The sequence below is a fragment of the Mustela nivalis genome (genome assembly GCF_964662115.1).
Source record: "Mustela nivalis genome assembly, chromosome: 17".
Lineage (NCBI taxonomy): Eukaryota > Metazoa > Chordata > Mammalia > Carnivora > Mustelidae > Mustela > Mustela nivalis.
Window position 1 is genome coordinate 61341924 of NC_139036.1, and position 25033 is coordinate 61366956.

The 25033-nt window shown below is 66.9% G+C and overlaps 1 protein-coding gene across 3 annotated transcripts; it reads left to right on the plus strand.

Moving 5' to 3' along the window:
- The first annotated feature begins 613 nt into the window (after positions 1-613).
- Positions 614-24912, plus strand: ASPSCR1 (ASPSCR1 tether for SLC2A4, UBX domain containing). Of its 3 annotated transcripts, XM_082705576.1 has the most exons (17): positions 614-814; positions 1520-1575; positions 2847-2961; positions 3833-3933; positions 10117-10443; positions 11355-11412; positions 12401-12474; positions 12747-13143; positions 18825-18964; positions 19179-19260; positions 19646-19712; positions 20371-20433; positions 20960-21012; positions 24128-24179; positions 24410-24479; positions 24558-24733; positions 24813-24912. In XM_082705576.1, exons 1-17 carry the CDS (start codon positions 713-715, stop codon positions 24824-24826), a joined length of 1947 nt encoding a protein of 648 aa, XP_082561702.1. In that variant the 5' UTR covers positions 614-712; the 3' UTR covers positions 24827-24912. The 3 variants fall into 3 exon arrangements, with proteins under 3 accessions (XP_082561702.1, XP_082561703.1, XP_082561704.1); XM_082705577.1 differs by lacking the exon at positions 10117-10443 and having other exon boundaries at positions 622-814; XM_082705578.1 differs by lacking the exons at positions 614-814; positions 10117-10443 and adding an exon at positions 962-1179.
- Positions 24913-25033: the final 121 nt, after the last annotated feature.

The following is a 25033-nucleotide window of genomic DNA, read 5'->3' on the forward strand; positions in this document are numbered from 1 at the left end:
TGGGTGGGTCCCCTCCACGAAGGTGGGACAGCACCCACACAGGAGGGGAGGAAGGATTCCACGCGCCCGTTCTCCCCACCTTCCACAGACTCCCCCTGCGGCGGGCTGGGACGGGGGACACGTCCTGGCTCAGGGTACGGCTGGTGCTGACTGCGAGCCCGGCACGGAGCCTGTAGAGCGCTGGTCTCGGACTTTCACCCAATGCACTCTCTCTGGTCTGGAGCCTCTGGCCGGCCTTTACCCCGAGCCGGTCCTTGACCTTCACGCCACCCCCCCAGGGCTGCAGGCGGAGTGACCGCGGGGGACTTGGGGACAGTGGGCAGGAAGGAGGGGCAGGTCAGCGGGCGCTGGAGCCGGGGCCGAAGGGCGAGAGAGGCGCAGGCCGGCGAGGCGTGGTGGCCCGGCGGGGACCCGGAGCCCAGGCCACGCGAGCTCGCGGCCCAACACCACGAGGCGCCCGTTGGGGTGTTGGCGCCGGACCACGCAGGCGAGGAGCTCTCCGCAGCTCGGCGAACGCGCCCCGGCGCGGGCCCGATTCGGGGGCGGGGCCCGGGCCTCGGGGGCGGGGCCCGGACGCCGCGGCGGGCCCGGAAGCGCGCGCGAGCTCCGCCCCCTCAGGCCCCGCCCCGCCACCGCGTGGCCGTGCGTCCCGGCTGTTAGCGAGAAAGTGGTTTGACGCCGGCCTGGCGGCGGCGGGTCACGTGAGCGGAAGATGGCGGCCCCGGCAGGCGGAGGGGGCTCCGCGGTGTCGGTGCTGGCCCCGAACGGGCGGCGCCACACGGTGAAGGTGACGCCGAGCACCGTGCTGTTGCAGGTCCGGCGGCGGCGGGCGGTGGCTGCGGCCGGGAGAGCGGCGGGCGGGCGGGCGGCGCCGGGCCCGCGCCTGCGGTTGGGGTCGGGAGGGGGGCGCGGGGCGGGGCTTGAGGGGGCGGGGATCGAGGCGGCCAATGAGCGGCCTCCTGGCGCGACGGGCCCGCCCCCTTCCGCGTCGGGCTCGGGGTTCGCGGGCTCTGCGGGTCGCTGCGGGGCTGGGGTCGGGCCGGCGGGAGTCCGGGCGCGGCACCTCCTTCCGCCCCGCGGAGTCCGCGGCGGAGCCCCGAGCCGTGTCCCCGGCCCGGTGTCCCCGGGCGTGCGGCCGTGGCGCTTGGAAACTGACCTGCTGAGTCACTCGTGCGCTTGGTGCGGGGCAAGCGCCGCCGCAGGAAGCGGCCCGGGCCCCGCTGGGCAGGCCGGGCGGGGAGCAGCCCCCGGCGTGGGGGCCGGCGGCCCGTGGGGAGGACGGTGACGCGCCGCCGGCGGAGAGGCCCCCCGCGTAGCGAGAGGCGTGTGGTGGGGGCTGCCCCGCAGGCCCGGTGCCGGGGGGCAGGCCCGGTGCCGGCCCGCGGTGAACAGGGGTTGCAGGGGAGGGGTGTGGGCCTGTCCAGTGGACAGCCCGTTAGTTCACGGAGAGGGACTGTGTGCTGCCAGCCCAGCGGCCGGCCGGACACGGTGGCTCACGGGCCTGTGGTCTGACTCCTAGGTTCTGGAGGACACATGCCGGCGACAGGACTTCAACCCCAGCGAATACGATCTGAAGTGAGTTTGCTGGGGTCCAAGTCCGTCCACCCCTGCCCAGCGCCCCGCCTGGGGTCTTAAGCCGATAGGTTCATTTTCTCACAGACGCCCAAAGTCAAGGCATGGGCAGGGCCACGCTGCTGGCAAGACTAGGAGAGGAGCCTCCGTCCCCTCTCCCACCTGCTGGTGGCTGCCCTCAGCCTCTGCCTCTTCCTCACGTGGCCTTCTCCCTCTCTGCTGCGTGTCTTCCCTTCCTCTGTCGCCTATAAGGACACTTGTCATTGGATTTAGGGCCCCCCCCAGTCCAGGATGACCTCCTCTCCAGATCCTGAACTCAGTTGTAGCTGCCACGCCCTTATTTTCAAGTGAGGTCCCATTCCCGGTTCTGGGGTTAGGATATGGATGTGTCTTTTCTAGGGGTCTCCACAGAGGGCTTTTGTGCATTTGGTTGTATAAGTTCCTGGTGGGGCTCTGAGAGCAAGAGGACGTGGTCTTGCAGAAACCAGAAAACCCCTGCAAGCTGGGGGCGGGTCGGGTGGCCTCGCGGCCGCGGAGCTACACACATGGGTCTCCGTGTGCGGGCGTTTTTCTAGAGAGGGGGCTTCCACCGGATTCCCAAGTGGTCTGAAACTACAGAAGGGCCAGAAGCCTGCTTTGGTCAGGTGTGGGTTTCAGTTCCACCTGAGAACTTTTCGCCTTAGTCGCATGTCGTGATGGTGTGGCTGTCTTCACGTCAGGGACGAGAGTGGCCCTTTGTGCGGGCGCTTGCTTTCCTGGGCCTCGCCCATGCTGCCACTGAGAATCCCAGGGCTGTGCTCCGTACTGGCAGTCCCCTGCCATGCTGTCACCGAGGCTTGTGCTCCTTCTGTACCCCCGCCCATCCCCCCACCTGCCAGAGGCAGGTGAGAGCCTCGGAGCAGAGCCAGGTGCACGCCTTTAGTCACCCCTGGGTGTGTTTTTATTTTTTGAGCCTGGACTTGGGCATGTTGCTGCTTTACGCCTGGTGGGGGTGGACAGCCCCTTGGTCTGCCCCAGACGGTGACCCGTTTCTGGTTTCTCTCTCTTGCTCTTTTCCTTGTGCATTCAAAGCTGAGTCAGTCGGCACTCTTTTTCCATTCGCAGACCCGCTGAAGACGGGGGCCCGCTGTGTCCCGGCTGGCTTGCAGGCTGTACTGCGGTTCCTGCAGCCGGGGGGCACTTCCGGGGGGCCCCTGCTCCTAGTGGGGCTGTGCCAGCACCATGTGAACGCTGGGCTGTGTCAGGCAGCCCGCGAGCTATGGCCTGTTTTGCAGGTTTCAAAGGAATGTGCTTGACCTCTCTCTCCAGTGGAGATTCGCCAACCTACCCAACAATGCCAAGCTGGAGATGGTGCCCGTCTCCCGGAGCCGCGAAGGCCCCGAGAACACGGTAGGCGGCTTTCAGGGGGCAGGTGCTGCCTCTGGCTCTTTCCTTCAGGCTGTTTGGGCTGCAGGAGGCCGCCGTCACAGGAGTGTTAGGGTAAATGGAGGGCGGTGTGCCAGTGAGGCGCGTGTCCCCACGACCCACGTTGTCCGGGGTCAGCTGTGGATGGGAAGTGAGCCTTCTCAGTCTTCGTGCGGGTTTTGTCTCCTGGGTGAGCTAGCTGGCGCTGTGTCTTTCAGCAGCACTCGCCGGCCTGATGATTGTGCTCGGGGAATTGTCTGGAGCCTGCAGAGTCCCGTGGGATGTTGCGTGCAGCCTCGTTTGGGGAGGACAGTGGCCCAGAGGCCCAGGCTTCACCCTGGACCTCCCAGGCCTCGCCCGGACCGTGGCCTGAGTCTGACTGTGGCCTGTGGCTCTCTACCAGATCAGTGACTCTTAGGTTGTGGAGATGGAGGCGGACGACCCCATGGTTATCATGGGTGGAGACGGCCACAGTGGGGCCGGGGGTGGTGCTGGTGGGTGGTGGACACACGCTCGCCCGCGGGCTCTGGGCACACGTGCCCTGGTGTGCCTGTCACGCAGCAGAGGGACGGGGGAGGTAGACCCACGTCCCCACTTACAGAGGTAGCCGTCATGACCGGAGCTGGTCCGCGGAGAGAATCGGGGTGGGGGGGTGCCCGCTCCTCATCTGTTGCTGCGCGAAGGGCCGGCCCTGAGTCTGTTTGCAGCATTCGGGGCGGCTTCCCACATGCCCACGCGATCCCGGCAGCCCCGAGGGACAGGGCTCTCTTCCTTGTGCCCTGAGACGCGGACGCGGGTCCGGGGCAGGACCCACCACTTTCCTTCCTGACGGGTGTCCTGCACCCGCGCCCCTCAGGTTCGCATCGCTCTGCAGCTGGACGACGGCTCTCGGTTGCAAGACACTTTCTGCTCGGGCCAGACGCTCTGGGAGCTGCTCAGCCATTTTGCACAGACCAGGTGAGCACTGGTGACCTGGTTCCGGACGCTGCCCCGCTGTGCTGCGGGTGCTGCCGGGCCAGGGGCCTGGTCCAGAGCCACAGCCCTGAGGTTTGCTGTGGCCTGAGGCCGTGCCTCTTGGGCTCTGTGGTCCTGGTGAGGCGACCGGTTTCAGATGAAGGGGCCGCCGGTCCGTTTGCTGCCCCAGCGGGTGCCGGCGGCCCGCAGCTCATCTTTCTTGCTGGGCCTCCCGTCCTGACCATGGGCCGTCTGTGTCCTCCTGGAAGGGCAGAGCTGTGCTTCTGTCGTCACGGGGGGCTCGGTGAGCGGTGAGGGGAATGGGGCTCTGGGCTCCTCAGTGGACCAGGGCTTTGGGTATAAAACTTCCTTATCGTGGAACCATGTCCTGTTTAAAGAGAGAATCTTAGCGGCATTTGGCGTGTCAGTTTTCATCAGCGGTCAGCGGTGTAAATGCTGTATTTGAATGTGTCAGTGCTGGGGCTTTGCTTTTCAGTATTTCATTTTGGCTCAGAGATCTTTGTCCACTCACGGCAGTGGAAGGGCCGTGGGAGGGTGTGGTGCTCTGTGTGTGGCCCGGGGCCGGTCGCCGGCCGTCTGGGGGGCTCCCGCGGGGGTGAGGATGGGGTGGGTGAATGTGTGTCTAGTCCTGAGAACGGGCCTGGCCCTGAGGCGTGTCTGTGGACAGGGGGCCTCCAGGTAGGGCACTCCTGGGGACAGAGCCTCACCACAGGACAGCGCCTGCTGGTCTGACCGTGGCCCCTGTGGTCCCTGCAGCCGATTCCTGCCCCGCCTTCCCCCAACCTGAGCTGTCCCACTGGGGCTTCTCTTCCCATTTCTGACGTGCCGGTCCTTTTAGTGATGTAGCTGCCGACGCTGCTGGGCCTAGACCAGGTGGCTACCTTCTGCTCCCCCGAGCCTGGGCCCGGCAGCCAGGGCCGCCTTCCCTCCACCAGCCTCTGCGTGTTCCCCAGGCGCTCCCGCTTCGCTGATCGGTGGCCGTGATGGCCTCCCTGTGCTGCTGCTGCTGCCTGTTGTCTGACTTGGGCGGAATTCCTGTTTGCTGGGCGAGGCTGGGCTTCTGGTCCCCTTACTTTCAGAAGAGGATGGGTCGTCCGGGGGAGGAGGTGCTGGTCAGAGCTCGACTCTGGGGCCACGGGTACCTGCCCTCAGTGGCTGTGTCTGTCTGTCCCTCTTTCGTCAGGACCACTCAGCACAGGCGGGGCTGCCTCACCGAGCTCACCGAGCTCACCGAGATGGGCTCCGGAGCGGATAGGCAGGTGCACAGAGCCACCCGAAGACGTCACAGAGAGGGGAGGGCGCCCTGGGAGGCGACAGGGCAGCGTTTCCTGGGTGGTTGGGCGGGGAGGGTTCGGGAGCAGCAGCACCAGGATCTGCGAAGGAGCTTTCTGGGCCAAGGGGACGGCAGGCGTAAGGGCCCCGCGGCCAAAACGAAGAAGAGTTGGTGGAACGGAGCGCGTTGTTCATCCTCTGCCTAAAAGGCGACTAGACCGACACTGAAGGACTTCACGAAGCGACGACTCAGAGCCCAGGCAGTGGCCGTGCCACATCGAGGGTGTGGTGGGCGATGGCTAGGCAGGAGGCAGGAGGCGAAGGTGGGTGGCCGAGGAGCCAGAGCAGGCAGGGGCCTTAGCTGCCCTCCTGCGTTGTGCTGCTGGTCCTGGAGGCAGTGCTCAGGGCCCTCTGCACTGAAGGTGCTGTTTCAAGAACGGGCGATGACGTGAGCGTGTCCCCTCCCCCAGCGGCTCCCACAGGCAAGCGAGCAGGACAGCGGGCACTCAGACCCGTGAGCTTCGGCACACACTCCCGGGCCTGTGGCTGCTCGACCCTCTGCTGTGCCTGTCCGCCCCCCCGCCCCCTCCCACTGTGGAGCTGCGGGAGCTGAGGCAGAAGGGCCCGTTCTCCATGCTCAGACACAGGGCAGGCCTGCAGGAGGGCCGCGGCGCCGAGAAGCTGGCTGATCAGTGCCTTCCAGGCCTGTAGGAAAGCGTGTGTTCTAGAACTAGCTGTCCGTCGAGGTACTGTGAGCATGAGCATGGACAAAGCCGTTTCCGGGCCTGAAAGGTCACCCGTTCGCCCCTTGTGCGTGGTTTGAGGACGCCGCTGAGACTGCACCACTCAACGGCAGGCGGGGTCCACCAGGAGGAGAACAAAACGAGCCGTACTGGAAACTGAAATATTTCTGTTTAAGATTTTATTTATTTATTTGAGCGAGAGAGAGCATGATGGGGAAGGTCAGAGGGAGAAGGAGCTTCCCCGCTGAGCAGGGAGCCTGGTGCGGGACCCGATCTCGGGACTCCAGGATCATGACCTGAGCTGAAGGCAGACGCTCAACCCACTGAGTCCCCCAGGCGCCCCTGGAAACCAAAATCCTAAAGGAATCAGTATCCCCTGTGGCAACGCGCAGGACTTGGTGCCTGACCAGCTGGGGACAGAAACAGAGGAGGAAACGGTAGACCGGTCTCGGGAGGGGGAGCTGCTGCTGGGGTTTAGGGAGCTGAGTGGGGTGGGGCCGGCTCTGGGGAGGTGGGGGCTCACCCCGGGAGGAGCTGGGCGGTTGGAGTTGGCAGCGGGGCATCCACGAACCTGCGCCGCGTTGCTGTCCTTCATGGCGTCCCGAGCAGCCTGTGTCTTCTGCATCGCGCTCCCCGCGCCTGTCCACGGCTGCAATGTGCGCCCGCCGTGTGCCACCAGCCCCGCGGAGAGCAGGAGCAGACCGTCCAGCTGCCTGACCGGGCCCCCAGGTCCCCGCTGACCAGCTTCTAGGGGCAGAAGGCGAGGCCGGCAGAGGCCCCGCGCTGAGCCTGGTCTCTGAGGTTCTGTGCACCTCTCGGGAGCTGGCGTTCACTAGCCACAGAGCGGGGTTCACGTGAGGGGGACAGGTGGCAGCGTCATCCCCGCGTCCCGGCCCCGTGCCCAATTAGCTGGTGATGCACCCTGGAGCCACGCGGGGGCGGCCCGCCAGGCAGGGACACTGGACGCGGACCCGTGCGTGGCCCCCGACAGACCCTCGTAGGGGTCAACACACGTGGACTCCGGTGGAGGCTGGCGACTCTGGGAGCTCCAGGTCTGCGAGAGGGGGATGAGCAAGGGGGTCCCCTCGTCGGGGCTCTCGGGCAGAGGTCCGTGTCCCAGGGCAGTGGTGTGCCCTGCTTGCCAGGACGCTGGCGGAGGGAGCACGGCTTCTGGGGGCCACTGCTGGCCAGGGGGGCAGCTCTTCTGCGCGGTGGCCCTGCCCTGCCCACCAGCATCTGGATCAGCTCACTGGCCACTGGACATGCCACCTGTGCCACACGTGTGGGCCACGGAGGTGATTCTGCGTTTTCGGGCAGCCACATCAAAAGAACAGTGAGAACAGGTGCAGTTAATCTTAGGACTTTGAAGGACTTGACCCCGTGTGTCCGGATCGTTGGGCTTTGAACATGTGATCCACAGGAGAATAAGGTATTTTTCATTCTCTGCCGGACGGAGGGTTTTGAAATCTGGCGTGTCTCACTCTTGGACTGGTCTCCCCGTGGGCTGTAGCCGTAGACGTGCTCCGCGCCCACATGGGACTGGGGGCTGCCGCACACGGTGCCGCCTCCGAACGGACTGGCCAGTCCTCCTGACTTCTCAGCTCTCTGAGGAAGGGAGAGCCCCAGGACGAAGGGCTCCAGGCCTGCGACTCCCAGGCTGCTGCCCGGTGCCCGGAGTCCCTCTGCTCCCCGCCGGGCTCTGTGGCTGAGCCTGTGCTCTCAGCGCCGGCTGTCGCACTGGTAGCAAACGGCTTTGAATGTCCCTGGGAAGGGCAGGCTGTGTGCGTGGTTCCCTCAGTGTTGTGTGACCCCGGGGCACAGTGGACTGCAGGGGGGCTGCTGTGAGCTTGGGGACCAGCCCGGGGTCACACTGAGGAGGGGGTCAGAGTTCTTGGCCACCGCCCCCATCCTTCTTTGGGAAGGAAAGGAAATTTCCCTCTTGAAACCACCCCTGCCCCATCCACCCTGGAGGAGGGACCCCGTGGCTCCTTCCGGCCCTGACCTCATCTTTGTGTTGGGGTACGCATTGCCTGGCCCCTTGGGATGTGGCCCGAGTTGGGCCTTTTAGTGGCCGCTGTGCCTGAAACCCGGCCCTGTTGTTTGGGTTGGGTTTTGTCCCTTTTGTGCTGACGTGGGGAACGCGGTGGCACTGGGTTTGTGTTGGCAACACCCATGTTTGTACCTGCCTGGCTTGGTCAGGCCCAAGGAGGTGAGGGAAATAGTGTCTCCGGATACCTGGCTTGCGCCCCAGCACAGTGCCCTGCTGGGAGCCGGCTCTGGGTGGACGGGCGTCTCCTGCCCGTGGTGCCAGCCCCTTCGTGGTGAGCGAAGAACATCCATGAAGCCAATGGCAACAGCATGTCTGCCCTGCCCGGCCGTGCCCGCTGGGCTCTGGCCCAACCAGAGGAGCGGGTTTGCTGGCCTTGGACGGAGCTGGCGCCATCCTGCGGGTCTGGGGCAGCATCTGACGAGGGGCGGCAGGCGCCCACGGAGGTCCCCCGCACCAGGCCCGGCCTTGGGTTGCCTGCGGCTCTGCCTGGGCCTGGGGCACGGGAGCAAGTTGGGCACCGGGTTCACCTTCAGGAGGCCCCTGGCCCAGCCCCCTCCGAAGAGTCTCGGGGCTTTGCTGGGGTCTCTGTTGCAGAGAGCGCTGGGCCAAAGCTCTGGACCATCCCTGTCTGCTGTATTGGAGGGAGAGCTCTGCTCATTGGCCGGGGAAGGTCTGGAAGCCATTGCGGCTGCCCCTCCCCTGGCTTGTTTACAGCCCTGCCCTCAGATCCCCACGCAAGGAACCCGATCCCTCTGGGGGAGCCGCACATCAAAGACGGGCTGGCTTTGATGTCCAGGGGCCTCTAGGGCACAGAGGCAGGCAGGCCTTCCCTGGGCTCCACCCCCCACACCCCCTCCGTTTGTGATTTGTGGGGACATCAGGTGCCCGGAGCTGGACTTGGAGAAAGTGTGCCCGGCCAGAGGTTCTGTGAGTGCAGAGAGGGCTCCCTCGGGTGGGCTGGGTGTTGGCATGGCTGGCGTGTGGCCGCCCAGCTCCCTGAGCCCAGCTCCCTGCGCCCAGCTCCCTGCGCCCAGCTCCCTGCGCCCAGCTCCCTGAGCCCAGCTCCCTGCGTCCAGCTCCCTGCGCCCAGCTCCCTGCGTCCAGCTCCCTGAGCCCAGCTCCCTGCGTCCAGCTCCCTGAGCCCAGCTCCCTGCGTCCAGCTCCCTGCGCCCAGCTCCCTGCGCCCAGCTCCCTGCGCCCAGCTCCCTGAGCCCAGCTCCCTGCGTCCAGCTCCCTGAGCCCAGCTCCCTGCGTCCAGCTCCCTGCGCCCAGCTCCCTGCGTCCAGCTCCCTGAGCCCAGCTCCCTGCGCCCAGCTCCCTGCGCCCAGCTCCCTGCGTCCAGCTCCCTGCGCCCAGCTCCCTGCGCCCAGCTCCCTGCGCCCAGCTCCCTGCGCCCAGCTCCCTGCGTCCAGCTCCCTGCGTCCAGCTCCCTGAGCCCAGCTCCCTGCGTCCAGCTCCCTGCGCCCAGCTCCCTGCGTCCAGCTCCCTGAGCCCAGCTCCCTGCGCCCAGCTCCCTGCATCCAGATGGCTCCAGAACCCCCTTCCTTCCTGTCTGCCCAGGACCTTGCTGGCTGGGCACATCTCCGTCGGCTGAGGTCCCTTCACTTTTCCTCTGTCCCCTTTTGGGGTCCTCTGTTTTCCTGAGGCCTGGGGTCTTGGTGGGCACCCCTGGCTGTGTTGTGCCTGCAAGGTCGCCCTTCCCATGGCCAGGCCCCCTGCTTTGCTCTGGTACATGCCGGCAGCCTTGTCTGGGGGCAGCTGCATTGTAGGCAGGGGTGTGAGCAGAGCATGGGGTGAGCTCCATGGGGGGCTGTTAGCCGAGGGGCCCCCACCTTCCCTGGGGGGTTGGTGGGAGGCAGCAGGGCTGGCTGGGCGGGGGTGGGAGCAGGGCCGCCCCTCCCTCGCGGGTCCCAGTAGCTGGCTCTGGGCAGCCCTCAAACACCCTGGAAGCAAACAGGAGAAAGAGAAGAAGCACCACGTAGAGTCGGGCCAGGGATTGGATTCCAGGTCTCGGGGCCAGGGTACGTGCAGAGTGTCCGAGGGCAGCCGGGGGCCCTGTTGCTTCTGGTCTATAGCTCAGCTGCTGGTCTTCTGGTCCAGGCATGTCTGCGTGTTGAGCTCCGAGCTCTGCTGGGGCCTCGCTGCGTGGCCTGCTGTCACTCCCCGGCCTCCCACTCCGGTGGGCCCTGCTTGGAGGAGGGGGACCAGATGGGGCACCCCACGTGTGGTCTTGAACTGGCGTTTACGGGGCCCGAGTTGGAGCAACATGATAGGAAACCCAGACGGGAACGTCCTCTTGCTCTGGCAACAGCAGTTGAAGGGCCAAAGCCAGGCCTCGGGCGGCCTGCACCCGGGAACCTCACGGTCAGCGTGGGGCCGCACCGCAGGAGTTGGGGTCCAGTGTTGCACAGGCGTGTCTGGGAGCAGGTGTGTGCGTGTGTGTGCGTGCACACGTGTGTACACCTGCACGCCTGTCTGTCCAGCTGCCCCTCTGGGGGGCTCTTCCCTTTTGTCTGGGGGTCCCGCTTACGAGGGGAGGACGCCCGCTGCCGTCTGGGTGGAGTGCGTGGAGCGCTCGTGGCATTTCTGGTCCATCTGCCCCCGCGTTGCCCTGGTGCCCAGCCTGTGCGTGATGGCGGCTGGGGCGTGTGCACGGCCACACTGACACCCGTGCCCGCCCCAGTCTCTGCTTTGACGGCTTCTCGGTGACACGGGTTTTGGCAGCTGTAGGGAGCCCTCTGCCTTATGCTGCTCGGACCCCTGGGCGTGAGGGTCTGACGCTGGGGGGCATCACTGCCCTCCTGCATCACGGCTCCTCCTGCCCTGGGTACAGGCTGCGGGCCGACATGCCCACATGCGGCTCGAAGACCAGTGCTCTCTGCCCCTGGCTGGGACCTGGGGTCACGTGCTTGTGGCCTCGGGGACCCGGACACTCTCCCTGGAGTCCACTTGATGGGTGCCTGCCCCGAGCTGCTCCCGGCCCTTCAGGGGTCAGCAGCGCTCTTGGGGCATGGCTTCCGATAGAAGCCCGAGCTCCAGGCTTCTTTCTCATAGTTGACCCCCCGCGGTGGACCATGAGCCCCACCCCCACTTCCACACGGTGGACCGTGAGCCCAGCTGTGTCTGGCAGGTGGCTGGTCTCTTCTGAGCCGGGAGCTGGGAAACACCCCCAGGGCCTTCGGGCAGGAGGCTCCCCACCCGCGGCTAGCTGTCTCCTCCTGGTGGCCTTGAGGGGGCCAGAGTGGACCTAGCCGCAGTGTCCTGCTGGGCTGCCCCGGGTGCCCCGGGGTGGGGGGCTCCCACGGCTGGCCCGTGAGCTTTCCTCTGCTCCCCCGCAGGGAGTTCCTGGAGCCGCCGAGCGAGGCCAGCCCGGTCTGTGTGTACATGAGGGATGAGGTAGGTGTGCGGCCCGGCCTGCCTGCCCGGCCTGGCCCCAGGGCCCGCCCCCAAGTCACCACACGGCCCGGCCCTGCTTTCCAATCTGGAAAATTCACTCTCTCAGACCCGCCTTCAAAGCAGCGGCCGGGGAGACAGGCTCTGAAAGCGTGATGTGTTTCATGGAAAAAAGCAGAGTGCCGGCTCCGTTGGCGCTGACCGCGGGCCGCCCGGGCCGCTCCCCAAACCTCCCCGACGCCCTGTTTGTTTTCCCAGCGTCTCTCAGAGCCTGAGAGTCACAAAAGTGGTTTCATTTTAATAAATATTTGCTCTGCTCCTTGTTTTGATCTTTTTCAAAACTGAGTGCAGCACGGTGCGGGTGTAGCCTGTCCCCGCCCGCCTGTGATGGGGGACCCTCCTGGCTCTGGGTCCCCTGGCTCACAGGGGCTTTTTGTTTTGACCCTGGCAAACACCCTTCCCTGGCCCTGGGTGGCCGCTGTCCCCGAGGGGCCCTGGTGTGGATGGGACCTGCTCCCCTGCCCATCCCCACTCAAGGTTCCCCAGCACGGGCTACGAGGGGCAGGGGTCCCAGGGCTGTCTGGGGGGTCCAAGGGGGACACATCTTCCCCCAGAGGAGACAGGCGCTGGACCTCGGGCACCTCGGCCTGGATGGAGGCCCTCATGGTTGGATCAGCCCGCAGAGGTGGCCAACAGTCCACATGTGGCTGACTCGGGCCTGAGCCGTGCCTGCCCGGGCCACGGCTGGGGTGAGGTGGGGGAGGCGGCTGCTGACCGGCCAGCAAACGCTCGGGGGCTGGTCAGGCTGCAGGAAGCAGGACCTAAGCCTGCTGGGAGCTGGTGTCCCCCAGGGGCTGGCTGGGGGCCCCTGTGGGGCCAGGGGCGACCGAGTGGGCGGAGGGAGCCAGCGGGAGGTGCCTTTGGCCTGGGTGGCCAGGTGGGGGAATGCTGTCCGTGAGGCTCAGCCGTGTGTCCTGTTCCCCCCTCACAGGTGGCCGGCAGAGCCTCCTTGCAGGCCACGACGCTCAAGTCCCTTGGCCTCACAGGGGGCAGCGCCATCATCAGGTGGGGGCCTCAGAGTCCGTCGAGTGGCAAACAGGGAAGAGGGGCAGAGAAAATGGGCACCTCCCCGCCGACTGTGGCCCTGGCCCCTTGACCTGGGACCCTGGCCCGATGGCTGCCCATTCCCCGGGGGCCTGTGCGGCAGCGGCTGGCTTGGGGGGGCGGGGGCTGGCAGCACCTTCGGGGGGCCAGAGGATCACGTGCGGGGCCAGGAGACCCAGGCAGGGGGGCGCTCCGTGTGGCGGTTCACTCGCTCTCTGGGTCTGCACCCTCAGGTTTGCCATGAGGCGATGCAGCTCTGCTGGCCTTTCACGGAGCAAAGCCCCAGGAAGCCCTACTGCCTCGCTGTCGGCTGACCAGGCTGCCGGCAGCCCTCTGCCCCCGCTGGATTCAGCGGGGCTCAGCCGGGGGGACGTGAGCCATCAGGACGAAGCCGACATCCCAGGGGCCGGCCGTGCGGACGCCCCAGCCAAGCAGATCTCCAAGGAACCCGCTCCCGCCCCCTTTGTTCCTTTCTCAGGCGGGGGGCAGCGACTGGGGGGCCCCTCCGGCTCGGCCCGCTCTCTGATGTCGCCTTCAGCCAAACTGCCCAAGTCCTTCTCCAGCCCCGGAGGCCCCTCCAAGCCGAAGAAGTCGAGGCCTGGCCAGGAGCCCCGGCCAGAGGCAGAGCCGGTAAGAAGGAGGCTGGGTGCTGGGCTCCTTCCGACCGTTAGCCTGCGGGTGCGGCAGGGCGATGGGCACGTGTCTTCTCTGGGAACTGATTGTTCAGCCCGGATCTTGTAGAGGCCGCATTGTAGGTGGGCCTGTGATGGGGGTGTCCTCGCAAGCGTGGTCACGCCGGGAGGGGACGGCCTCGGGCATCAGCGCGGGCTCTGAACACTCCTGTCCCAGGCAGTGTCCCGGAGCCGCCGTGGGCCCCCCCATGTGCCCGGGCCGGCCTGTTGACTGGCTTCGGACTTGCAGGCGGTGCCGGCATCGCTTGTCGCATGCTGTCTGTGTTCGTGAGCCCGCGGCCCTGCGTCCGGTGGGCTGTGTCCTGCTGGGAGCCAGTGGGCGTGCCGGGCAGGCCTCCTTGCCTGCAGTTCATGCAGCTGCTGAGGTTTTGGGTAGACTGCCCCCTGTGCGCCGTTCCTGCCTCCCAAGGAGCCATCCGGTTTGGGTGCCGTCTCTCCGGGAGCAGCTTCTCTGGGGGTCAGAGCTGATGCTTCAGCTGGGCTCCGTTCGTGAGTGCAGCAGCCTGTTCTCAGTGCGGAGACACACCCGCCGGCGTCCTGTCTCTCCTGGGGTCCTTCTGGCTTCCAGGTTGCACATCTGGGGAGGCTGGAGGGTCTGGGGCCCAGGGACCTTAGGGGGTGCTGGGTAGGGAAGGCCTGGCCGTGAGACAGAGCCCACGTCCTTTCAGAGGGCCTTTTCCTGCTCCCTCGCCAGACGCCCTTGGTGGGCTGAGTGGATGGGCTGGGGGAGCGAGCCAGTCCCGAGTGTCGTGATGGTCCGTCCTGGGGAGACAGTGGTGGGGCTGTGTGAGGGACTCATCCACAGTCCCTGCTCTCATGCCCTTTGTGACCTGGCCCGGAATCAGTGGCTGAAAGACCTGTGTGGTTGGGGTCTGACTCCATCCGGACTAGCTCTTCCTGGGGACCCCTTTGTTTGGGGGCTGGACCTTGGGGTCAGGGCTGGCCGGCCCTTCTTCCACCCTGAAGACACAGGGCATGTGGCTGGTGGTCGCTGGCCCGGCCGGGCCACGGCTCTGCGGATCCCTTGGGAAGCTGCAGAGGGCCCTGTGGACACCCGGGGGGCTCGGGGCTGCGCTCTCCCGTAGGTGGTTGCTGTCTGGGCCTGGGATCCCTGGGCGTCCCTGGGCTCTGAACCCGCAGCCCCCGGTGGGAGAGGCCCCGGGGAGGGGCTGCCTGGCCGCCAGCAGCATGTGCCTTTGACCTGGACGTCCCAGCAGCTGGTGGGTTGTGGAGCGGCCCCCGCCCGCCTGCCTCGTGCCTCCTGTCACTAACAGCCCCACACCCGGAGGGCTGGCCAGCCACATGGTGTCTGCTTTGTGTCCCTTTTCAGCCCCCCCGCCCCCCGGGGGAGAAGAAGGGAACAAAACGGAACTTTTGGGGGAACTTCAAAGGTACACTTTGGTAATCAAAAGGAGTTTCCGAGTTTCCCATTAATGTTTTGCCTGTGTGTGGTTTTGGATTTAAATAAAGAGTCAGAAGAGACAGGATAAAATATAGGCAGGTCCTCGGCTGAGAACTGGGATGGTTTACAGACCCAGGCGGCCCTTGCCTTTGATGTCAAAGCGTTAATTATTAGAAGGTAGTTTTACTGGCCGTCAGGGGTGCGGGGAGAGGCGGGGGCTGCCCGGGGAGAGGCGGGGGCTGCCCGGCGGCCCCTGGCCTGTCCTTTGAAGTCCTTCTGCCGCCCGGGAGGCCGCCCCGCAGCCCTGTGCGCGGCTGGGCCCCCTCCCCAGCCCCCCAGCCGGTATGGGGGTCTCTGATCAAAGGCCCCGATGCCCCGGGCAGGGCAGGCGTCTGACGGCAGTCTCCCCAGCCTGCCCCTCACCCTGCCGGGCTTGGTCTGCCCCTCAGAGATGGGCCTGGGACTTTCTCGGAGCCCTGCCTGCAGGCAGGTGTCAGCCCTGGTCTCTGGCCACTCCTGCGCCCCGGCTTGTGGGCAGGGTTAGAGCATGTGAGGGAGGAGCCCGGCCGGCCCGGGGTCAGTGACCCTGATCCGTGATCCCTGCCCCTGCGGCCCGCTTCCTCTCGCCCCGAGGCCCCTCTGGCGCCCTCCTGTGAGCACACTCTGCCGTCCCCTGTGTGTGGGTCTGGGGCAGGGTTTAGCGTGTCCTTGTCCTATACGCTGTTTCTAGCCGTCCCCAGGGACCCAGGTAGTCTGGATGCTGCGGAGGCCGAGGGCAGATAGGTCATGGCCCGAAAGGTGCCCTCCAGCCGTCTCTGCCACGGCCGGATTTCGGGGAGAGGTGCCCTGGACGCCTGGGCAGGGCTGGGCGGGGCCCGAGGGCTCTGTCTTTGGGCCCCCACCCTGATGGGACCCGAGGGCCGCCCAGCCCTGCTCCGCCACGTGGGTGTTCTCTCGTCTGTGGCTGGCTGACGTCGCGCCGCGTGTCTTCACCCGGAGACCCACGCCACAGCTGCGTTCACTCGTGTCAGTCCTTTGGGGACTCCCAAGGCTCCCCTGCAGGGGCGGTGGTCTGGTCACGCACAGGCGTGTGGGGGCCTCGGCGGGTGCGCGGCTGCCCGTCCTCCTGTTTGCTCTGCCCGGCGTTCCCGGTAGTCGCCGGTGCGGCCTGGCCTCGCCCTCTGGCTCAGCCCCGCGGAGGACGCAGGGCGCCGGCTCGGTGAGTAACTCCGGAGGTTTGGCCTGCGGCCCTCGCGTCCGGATTCATTTAGGCTCCAAGCCTCAAGGGGAAACGCTTCACATTCCCTTTGACCAGAGACCATTGTCAGAGGACAGCCCGGGCTGGGCTGGGGGAGGCCAGCAGGAGCCCTCGCGGGAACGTTGGAAAGTCGGAGGTTGAGGTCACCCCCAAGTCCCTTTTACATTTTTTTCTCTGTGTGTCATCACATCCCGGAAAATTACTGTCAAGAAAATGAGCCTCAGCAGCCTCCAGGCCGCTTCCGGCAGAAGGGGCCTGGGGTGCCCGGGGCCGCTCGGCGCTGCCGAGGGTGTCAGCCCGCGCCCAGTCTGCCCGGCCCTGCCGGCTCTCCACCCCGGGCCGGGCCTTACCTTTGCCCGCGCCGCAGGGCCAAGGGTAGGCAGAGCCCCATGGCCGCCCCCTGTGGTTTCCCTCCGGCGCCGCCTCCTGGCGAAGCAGGGCACATTCCGCAGGCCGGCCAGGCCGGCGGTTGGTCACTGTGTCCCCATCTCTGAATGGGCTGTGTGTCTGTCCAGTGTCTGTTTGGCGTTGGGCCATTGTCCCCCGCAAAGCGTGCTCCTGCCCCTCTCATGTGCCTCCTGGGCTCTGGCCAGTGTCGCTCCCTTTGTAGGCAGCATTAAGGTCGTTGATGTCCTGCTCACCCTCTGTCCCTCCATCCTGCGTTCCACCATGACTTTCCCTCACGGCGGCCACCACATGCGCTCTCTTTCCCCAAGGGTGTCTCCTAGAGCTTGGTTCTCCATTCACAAACCTCTCCCCGAACCTGCCCAAGACAGGGGCCTTGCGGAGTGACTGCTCGGACTGGGCATGGCGGGAGCAGGAACCGCGGAGGAGGGAGGTTTTCTGGCAGAGCCCCGGGCGGGAGCAGGACCAGGGCTCAGCCTAGCTGCTGCCGGGCCCCAGCCCCTCTTCTCCACCGGGGAAATGCTCTCCAGGGGACGGCCAGGCAGAGGTGTCTGAAGCTGCCTGGCCTCTCTCTCCATCACTGAGCAGTTGGATGGTCCTTCCTAGCAGCCCAGCTGTGGGCTTCGGTCTGTTCCCCCCGTGGGACAGGGCCTGCCTGGGGCCAGGACGTCGGGAGGTCTGACCCTGGGCTCTGCTGGTGGCTCTTTCCCAGCCCTCTGGTTCCTGCGTGGGGCCCGGCTCCCACCTTCTGTGTGACAGACAGGTTTCTGGAGCAGAGTGAGCAGCAGGACGAGAGAAGGAACCAAAAGTAGATCTAAAACCCAGAAGAATTTTGTCCATTTTGTTTTGTGACGAAGAGTCCATGGCTTCTGAGCAGCACGGAGCCAGTTGCTGGTGGCCCTTCCCCTTCTGGAAGTAGCCTGGGGAGCGGGCCATGGGCCTTGGGGTCCCCAGCACTGCCAGTAGCCCGTAGTCCTGGCCACCCGAGGTCTGGCCCTGGAGTGCCCAGGAGGACCACGAGATCCAGTGGGCCGGGCTCCCTGGGACTGGCTTCACCGGCCAGGTCCGAGCACAGACTCCCTTCCGGGCCACAGACCGCACGCCACCAGACGGCTGGGTTCTCAGGGCGACTCGTGCGCCTGCGGTGGGTCCTCCCAGCGGGAGACTGTGACAGGGTGGCCCTCGAGCCGGGCGTCAGCCTGCAGGCTTCGTGCTTGAGTGAGCGCGCGGCTCCGGCTCCCAGCCTGGGCGCATCCGCGTCCTGCCCTCGCTCCCCCCAGCAGCCCGCCCCAGGCGCCCAGGCCAGCTCTCGGCCCTTCTGGAATGCAGGCGCCGTGGCTGTGGGGGGCAGCCTGGCGCCTGGCATCTTGTTACAAAAGGCTCTGGTGTAGACTGCCCGCGGCAGCGCAGGATCCTTGTGGCTGCGCGCGGGCAGCCCCCGGGGGCCTCAGCCAGCCACCTACGGGCCCTGTGGCCGGAGCTGCGGCCAGCCCTTTGCAGCTGCTCTGCCCCATGCCTCCGGGTCAGAGGGCTTCCTGGTGAGAACCTACCTCCCTTCACAGGGGGAGGGCTGCCTCGTGAGGCCTGGGACTGCTGGGCACTGGCCGGACCGCAGGGACCTCAGGCCTGCTGGGGTAGACGGTCAAGGCCTCAGGTGTGGCTGGGGGATAGATAGCACTGGAGACCCCGGCAGGTGTGTCAGTCCCGAGGGTGGTGAGCCCGGGCTACAGGGCAGCCCGTCGGCTGCGGGGATGGTTAGAGGGAGGGTCGGCTGGGGACTGGGGCTCCCAGAGCCTGCCGTGCCCACAGCCGGGTACAGAGCAGAGGGCAGAAGGTGGCCTCCTGGGCTGGAACTTCGCGCCCTGGTCAGGCCCGGCCCTGTGGCCTCTAGAGGTGTCCTGCCCTGTGGTCATGGGACTCATGGCGGCGGTTACCCCCCCCCCCCGGCGGCGCCTTGGGCCAAGTAAGTCCTGCCTCACGATTTCTCTCATCCCTCATCGTTACTGCTAGTTAGGAGTGATGCGTCCCTTTCTGTGTCCTCAGGGTGGTCAGAGGGTGGGCTGGGGGCAGCTCAGCTGTGGGGCAGGTTTCTGCCAAAGCTCGAATCTGGGGACCATTGCTTCCCCTGCCGTCCTGGGGAGCCCGTGTGGCCTCCAGCAGTGCGCTGCTCCCTGAGTTTGTCTCTATTTGGGGGACCCTGGTAACAGGCAGCTCCCTCGGCCTCTTAGTGGAGACCGGGAGTAAGCACAAGAGCTGCTGGGGGAGGCTGGCCCCTCAGTCCACTCCCGGAGCCCCCTAGTAGCAGGGGGACCTGGCCGGCTGGGCCTGGCTGTGCCGAGACCAGGGGCCCATGCCCTGCTGGCCGGTGAGGGTCTCTGTGTCCGTGGGGCTGAGCAGGAGGCAGGGAAGGAGGGTGTGCGGTCCTGGCCCTCTGGCCCTGGCCTCGGACTGACCGGGGTGGCCGGTGAGGTATGGGCTTGGCTCAGGGGTCTGTGTGGCTGCTCCAGCCGTGAGGCCCAGGGGCCCTGTGTCAGCTGAGCCCTCTGCCCGCCAGCCCGTGGACCGGGACCCCGTGGTGTGCCACCCTGACCTGGAGGAGCTGCTGCAGGCCTGGCCTGCGGAGCTGCCAGACGAGTTCTTCGAAGTGACTGTGGACGACGTGAGGAGACGCTTGGCCCAGCTCAGGAGCGAGCGGTGGGTGTGCCATCGGCATCTCTGTCGATGCCTTGCTCCCACGTCCTCAGTAGCACGTCTGAGGGTCAGGGGTTCCAGACAGGCCGCGCGTCCCCGCCTCATCCGTCCGTATGTGGCGGGGCGGCCCACAGAGCCCGGGTGGGTGTGTGGGGCCTCTGCTTGGGTTGGCCCTGGAGACCCCAGACCTTCACGTTCCCGCCCCCTCCCCCTGCAGGAAGCGTCTGGAAGAAGCACCCTTGGTGACCAAGGCTTTCAGGGAGGCCCAGAGGAGGGAGAAGCTGGAGCGCTACCCCAAGGCATGTAGAAGGGGGGCGTCTGGGCGTGTGTCCTGCGGGAATGTGGGCCCCGTCCCCACGCCCTCGGCTGGGGTCCCCCACACTTCCCATGAGGCCTGCACGACCGTGCGTTATGACCACTGCCTCGTTGTACAACGGAAACAGGCGTTGATGTGTCTTTACAAACACGCACGGTGGTGCTCGACCAGCCCCTCGTGTCGGCAGGCAGGGGCGGGCAGGCCAGGAGCAGGCCCGCGGTGGCTGGGGCCGGGTGGCCGGCCCTCCTGCCTGCCCCAGCCCCGGCGTCTTCTGGCTGGGTTCGGGGGACCTGGCCGTCGTGGGCCTGAGGGGGCCATGGACTGGGCTTCGGCTGTTCCTGCTGACGTGTGGCATCCTTGCGGCCCAGGTGGTCCTGAGGGTCCTGTTTCCTGACCGCTACATCCTGCAAGGCTTCTTCCGCCCCAGCGAGACAGGTGAGCGGCTCCAGCGGCCTTCTCTTCCCGACCGCGGGGCTGCGGGTGCCGGGCCGTCGGGGGGTCATGGGTGTTTCTGGCTTTGCTGCCGTCTGTGGGACGGGCCGTGAGCTTGCAGAGCGTGTCGGGGGGTGGGCACGGCTGGGGTGCCCCCTGCGTCAGCCTGTTCAGGGTGCGGGTGAGACGTGAGTACCCAGAGGACGGGTGGGTCCGGCACCCCCAGCAGCAGGAGCCCCCGGCTTGGGGCTGCTGCCCGGAGGGCACATAGCAAGGCCTGAGTGAGGGGTTCGGTGAAGTCTGCCCCAGACTGGAAGGGCCCCCCTAGGGCAGAGTTCAGGATTGGATCGTGGGCAGGGGAGGAGACCCCAGTGGGGCCGGGGCCTGGCCCGGCTGGGTGTCTCGGAGGACTACGGAAGGGGTGAGCTTGGGGTTCTAGCCCCGGAGCCTCGGTCTGGCTTGAGGGTGGGAGCGGGGTCATGGCACACCTGAGGCGGAGACGGCGAGCTGCCGGGCCTCCCACGCCCGTAGGGTCGTGGGGGTCTGTGTGGCGTGGGGCCCGGCTGGTCCCGTCCCGGGAGGGGGCCGGCCCTGGGGTGGGCTTGAGGTGGCCCGTGTCTTCCTGTGGGGCTGTCCGCTTACCCTGCGCTCTCTCCTCCAGTGGGAGATCTACGGGCCTTTGTGAGGAGCCACCTGGGGGACCCCGAGCTGCCCTTCTACCTGTGTGAGTTCCCCAGTCCTGCATGCAGCCGGGAGGGTCTGGGCGCCAGTGACCCCTGGCCCCTCCCAGCTGGGGCTCAAAGCAGCTCGTTCCCTAGAAGCAACGCGGCGGGAGTGGGCTGGTCCCAACCGTGGGAGCCCCACCGGCATCTGAGGACAGGTCCGAGGGAGCTTGGCCTTTGCCCCACCTCCGAATCCCTGCACCCTTTGCCTCCAACCTCGCCCCCTTCTCGGGCTTCTGGAAGCTTCTCCCTCCAAGGGCATCCGGGGAGGGAGGAGTCAGGCCGCCCGTCTGTGCGGGGAACTGTGTGGGGCCGGGGTTCCTTGGTCGCAGACCACCGAGCCCCCTGCCAGGGTTTTTGCTGCAGCGGAGAGGTGGGCAGAGGGCTGTGAGGTGAGGGGGCCCCTTGGAAATAACCCAGCTGAGGCCGTGGGCTCTGGGCCTCCCTCTCCCCTCAGCCGTGTCCCTGGGGAGTGTGGGCAGGGGGCGGGGGCAGGGCTTCGTGGCCCAGACAGCTCTCTCTCTGCAGTCATCACTCCTCCAAAGACTGTCCTGGATGACCCCACGCTGACCCTCTTCCAGGTACCGGCCCTGGGTGGGCTGCGGGGGCTGGGGGTGCAGGTGCCGCTGGCCTGGCTCTGGAGGGCGAGCCTCGGCCCCGGAGGATAATCACGCCTCATAGCCGGGTGATGGGGCAGGGGGGTGGGTGGGGTGTGCGGGGGCACAGAGCACTTCTGACGCCGGGGCGGGCGCTTTCCAGCCTCCTTGCTTCCTGCCCCGGCGGGGAGGGGCCTGCCCAGCCGGCTGCCAGCCTTCCTGAGCTGGGGTCTCCCTGGCCTGGAGTCTGGGCGACGGGGCCCCCCAAGGGCTGGGTCGGACGCCTCCCCTGCAGGTGGCTGGCCGCCTGCAGGACCTTGGGGTGGCCTGCAGGACCTTGGGGTGGCGGTTGTCAGGCCGGTTTGGCCCCAGGCTGCAGGGACTGCTGCCCCGCCTGCTTCCCTGCCTCACCTCTCCCCTGCGCCCGAGGCCTCTGCGGGGAATACGCGCTGCACCCTCCCCACCAGTCTGCTTCTGCCCAACCCTCCCTGTGGCCCCCAGAGCCCCTGAAGGTGAGATGAGGTGCTTCTGTGTGCTCCCCTGGGGGCTGCCTTCCAGAATCAGGCAGAATGTCCTGTCCCTTTGCTGCTGGGAGGGTCGCCTGGGGCCTCCCCAGCCCTCCGGCCTAATGGTTTCCCTTCAAAGTCTTCTCAGATATTTTAATTAGTACCAGAGGCCGGGCCTTGTTAAGTGGCTGGCAGGCCCTGCCGAGGTCTGAGCTGGGGCAGGGGGGTCTGCCTCTTGCCTGGGGCTGCCACCTTTGTGGGGAACTTGGGGCAAGACCCGGCAGAGGCTGGAAGCTCACCAAGGGAGGGTGTCCAGGGGGCTGGAGCGGGGGGCGCTGCCCCCCACTCCCCCAGTTCCCTTTTCTCAGCCCCCAGGAGCCCCCGAGGCGCAGGGCCTCTTCCTCCGTCCCGCCCCGCCGCCTCCCTCCCTCCCTCGCTGGCCGGCCTGTTGATAAACATTGCACTGAGGAGATGCTGTGGGATGGAGGGGGACTGGTGCCCAGTCCCGCCCTGACGAGGAGCCCTGGGGTGCTGCCTGTCCTCCTGCCCCGGCAGCCTGATTCCTGGTGACACTCTGCCCCCAGCGACCAGCAGCTGTCTCCTTTCATCTGTCAGCTCCGCCTGGAGCGGCGGGGGCCTCCGCGCGGGGTGGCGTCCCGCCTGCCTGCGATCAGAGAGCTGGCAGGGCTCGGGGAAGGAAGCCTTCCTCCCTTGTGTGGCTGAGCGGGCGTGGGCGCGGAAGCCGCCGCTTTCATGTCGCTGGCAGGGCTGTGCTCTGGCTGCTGGCTGCCCGGGAGGGAGGCTGCCGGGGGGCCGGTCCTGAGCTCCAGAGAGTGACAGCCTGGGGTAGGTGTGAGGCACGGGGGCCCAGCTGCCCCTTTTGGCCACTGGGCCGGGAGAGGGAGTTCTGGGGAAGGTGGGGCTGCAGACACGGGTGTGGGAGGAGGTGGGGGTGCCGCTGGCAGGCACGGGAGCCCCCGGGACCCGTCCGGTCTGCCTCCAGTGCTGGTGTTGTCCTGAGCCCCTCAGACCCCCTGCCCTCACCTCGTGTGGGGTCCAGGGTCAGCCATAGCAGGTCCTGAAGACGGCCGTGACCTGTGCAGACCACCTCGGCCTGAACGGGAGGGTAGGGCCTCCCTCCTGACGGTCATGGTGGTCTCCCATGCTGTGTGATCACCCTCGTTGGGCGGGAATCCCAAAGGTGTCCGCGAGCGAGTGGGGTCGTTCTGGTGGGAGGCTGCGGTCAGGAGAAGGTACCCCAGGGGTCCTGGAGGACTCCTGGCTGGTGAGGGGGGTCCTTTGAGGCTTGAAGCCCTACAGCCGCAGGCTCCGCTGCCAGATGCCACGTTCTCGCACTCGCTGAGAATGGCCGCGGTACCCGGAGGGTCAGCTGAGGGCCGGGCACTCGGTCCCCATGCTCCCCTCCTGCTCCCTGGCTTCTGGTGCCTCCAGGGCCCTGGTGGCAGCAGTGCCTCTGGACAAGGCTTTGATCCCGTGTCAGAACGGGCTGTGGGGTTTCCTGGCCCGGCCCACCCTCGGATTCGGTCCCGTGTTCCTAGGCTTGGCCTTGAAGCTTCTCTAAGAGAGCAGAGGGGAGGTGGCTGCCCCTTCCACTGAGGGGGAGGACAAGGGTCCTCTGGCCAGCGTTAGGGTTTGCAGCCCCAGCCCCCTCAGGTACAGACACTAGTGGTGGCCTCTGGGGCCCCCTGCCTGCAGCCTTGAGTTTAGCCCCTGCTGGGTCCTAGGGGCACATCATCCTTGACCCGCCCTGAGCAGGAACTGGGCACCACTACCTCCAGGGAAGGAGACTCAGGAGAGGCAGTGCCCAGGCCCCCGATGGCACAGGCTGCGGGCTCCCCCGCAGCAGCCGCGCGTTCCCTGTGCACGGGGCTGCTCGCTGCCTGGCCCCAGCTCTTCCTAACGGGTCGCAGCCCGGAGTGCGGTCAGGGAACTCCTCTGTGGGCTTCTGGGGCCTTGGGTAGCGAACTCTGAGAGCTAGCTGACCAGGGCAGCACCTGCCTGCCCAGGACTCTAAAGCCCCTTGGCTCCAGGAGCACCCCTACTCCCCAGGCCTGGGCCAGCCAAGGGTCCCTGCCGTCTGCAGGTCTGGGCACTTGCCCTGAGCCTGAGGCAGCCCGTCTGGCCGCAGCCGCAGCCCCCTGTGCTCTGTTCTTGGATCCACACCCCCACTCACATCGCTCCGCCCCCTCCGTCTCCTCTGCAGTGTGTGGGTGGGGGCTTCCAGGCCCTGGTCCCCCAGGAACCCGGCGGGCAGGAGAGGAGCTCGTCGGAAGGCAGCGCGTACCTGTTCCAAAAGCTTTCTGTTGGTGGTGCTCGGGGCTGGCCCCTGGAGGGACCCCTGTGGTCTCCCGGCTGGCCTGGCTGCCACGGGGGCAGGCAGCTCTAGCTGGGGGCACCTGGCTGGGGCTGTGACCCTCCGTGGAGCGCCGGGCCCGGTGAATGCCCCAAGCTTCACACATGGCCCTAGAGGCCACCACAAGAGTGGTGCAGCCCACCCTGTCCATCCCCTGTGGCCTTTCTGCTTCCCTGCGGCCCCACCCGGTGCCCTGAGCTGCCTCCCGTTCTCCCCACAGGCAGATCTCTTCCCTGCGGCCCTCGTGCACTTCGGAGCGGAGGAACCAACCGGTGGGTGAGGGTCCTTCTCTTTGCCCACCATGGCTCGCCAGCCCTGGGCCCAGTGTCCTGGCTCCTCATATGCCCCAGAGTAGGGGATTTCCTTCCAGTCTGGGAGGGAGACCTGTGCCCGATCCCCTATTCCCAGGACAGACACCTGCCTGGGCCCCATCCGCTCCCAGAGCAGAGCAGCGGTGGGGAGGGCATCTCTGTGACCGGAGGGTGGGCTCCGTGTCCTGCAGGCCTCTTCCTGGAGCCTCGGCTGTTGGAACACACAGTCTCCCCATCTGCAGCCGACATGCTGGTGGCCAGGTGAGCGTCCGCAGCGGGGAGCGGGGAGGCCCTGCCCTGGCACGCCAGCCATCCTGTACCCCGGCCTCTTGCCCGCAGGTGCATGTCCAGGGCTGCTGGAACGCCATCCCCGATGCCAGCCCCTGACCCTGCGCCCCTCGAGTCAGAGCCAGCGGCCGAGGCAGGAGCAGTGGGCCTCTCTGAACCCAGCCCCGGAGCGGCCCAGCCAGTCAGGAGGGATCTGGGGAAGGTCCCCAAGTGGCTGAAGTTGCCAGGTAGCGTAGCAGGGGCACTGCGGGGAGGGAGGGGCAATCTCCTGGGGACCCGCCGGTCATCCTGGTTCTCGAATTGCAGCCAGCAAGAGGTGAGCGCCACCAGCCTGGACGTGCCCTGTGTGCCAGCCGCGGGACCCCTCCCCACCCTGAGCGGAAATAAAGGCGTGAGCTGCTCTCGAGACCCTTTTGTGGTCCTTTTTCCAGGAAAGGTCCCCACTGTTCCCTGGGCCCACTGGTCCTGCCTCTGGTCTGGGTGGTGCTGTGTGCGGAGTTCTCGTGCTTGGGAACAGAGGCACCGGC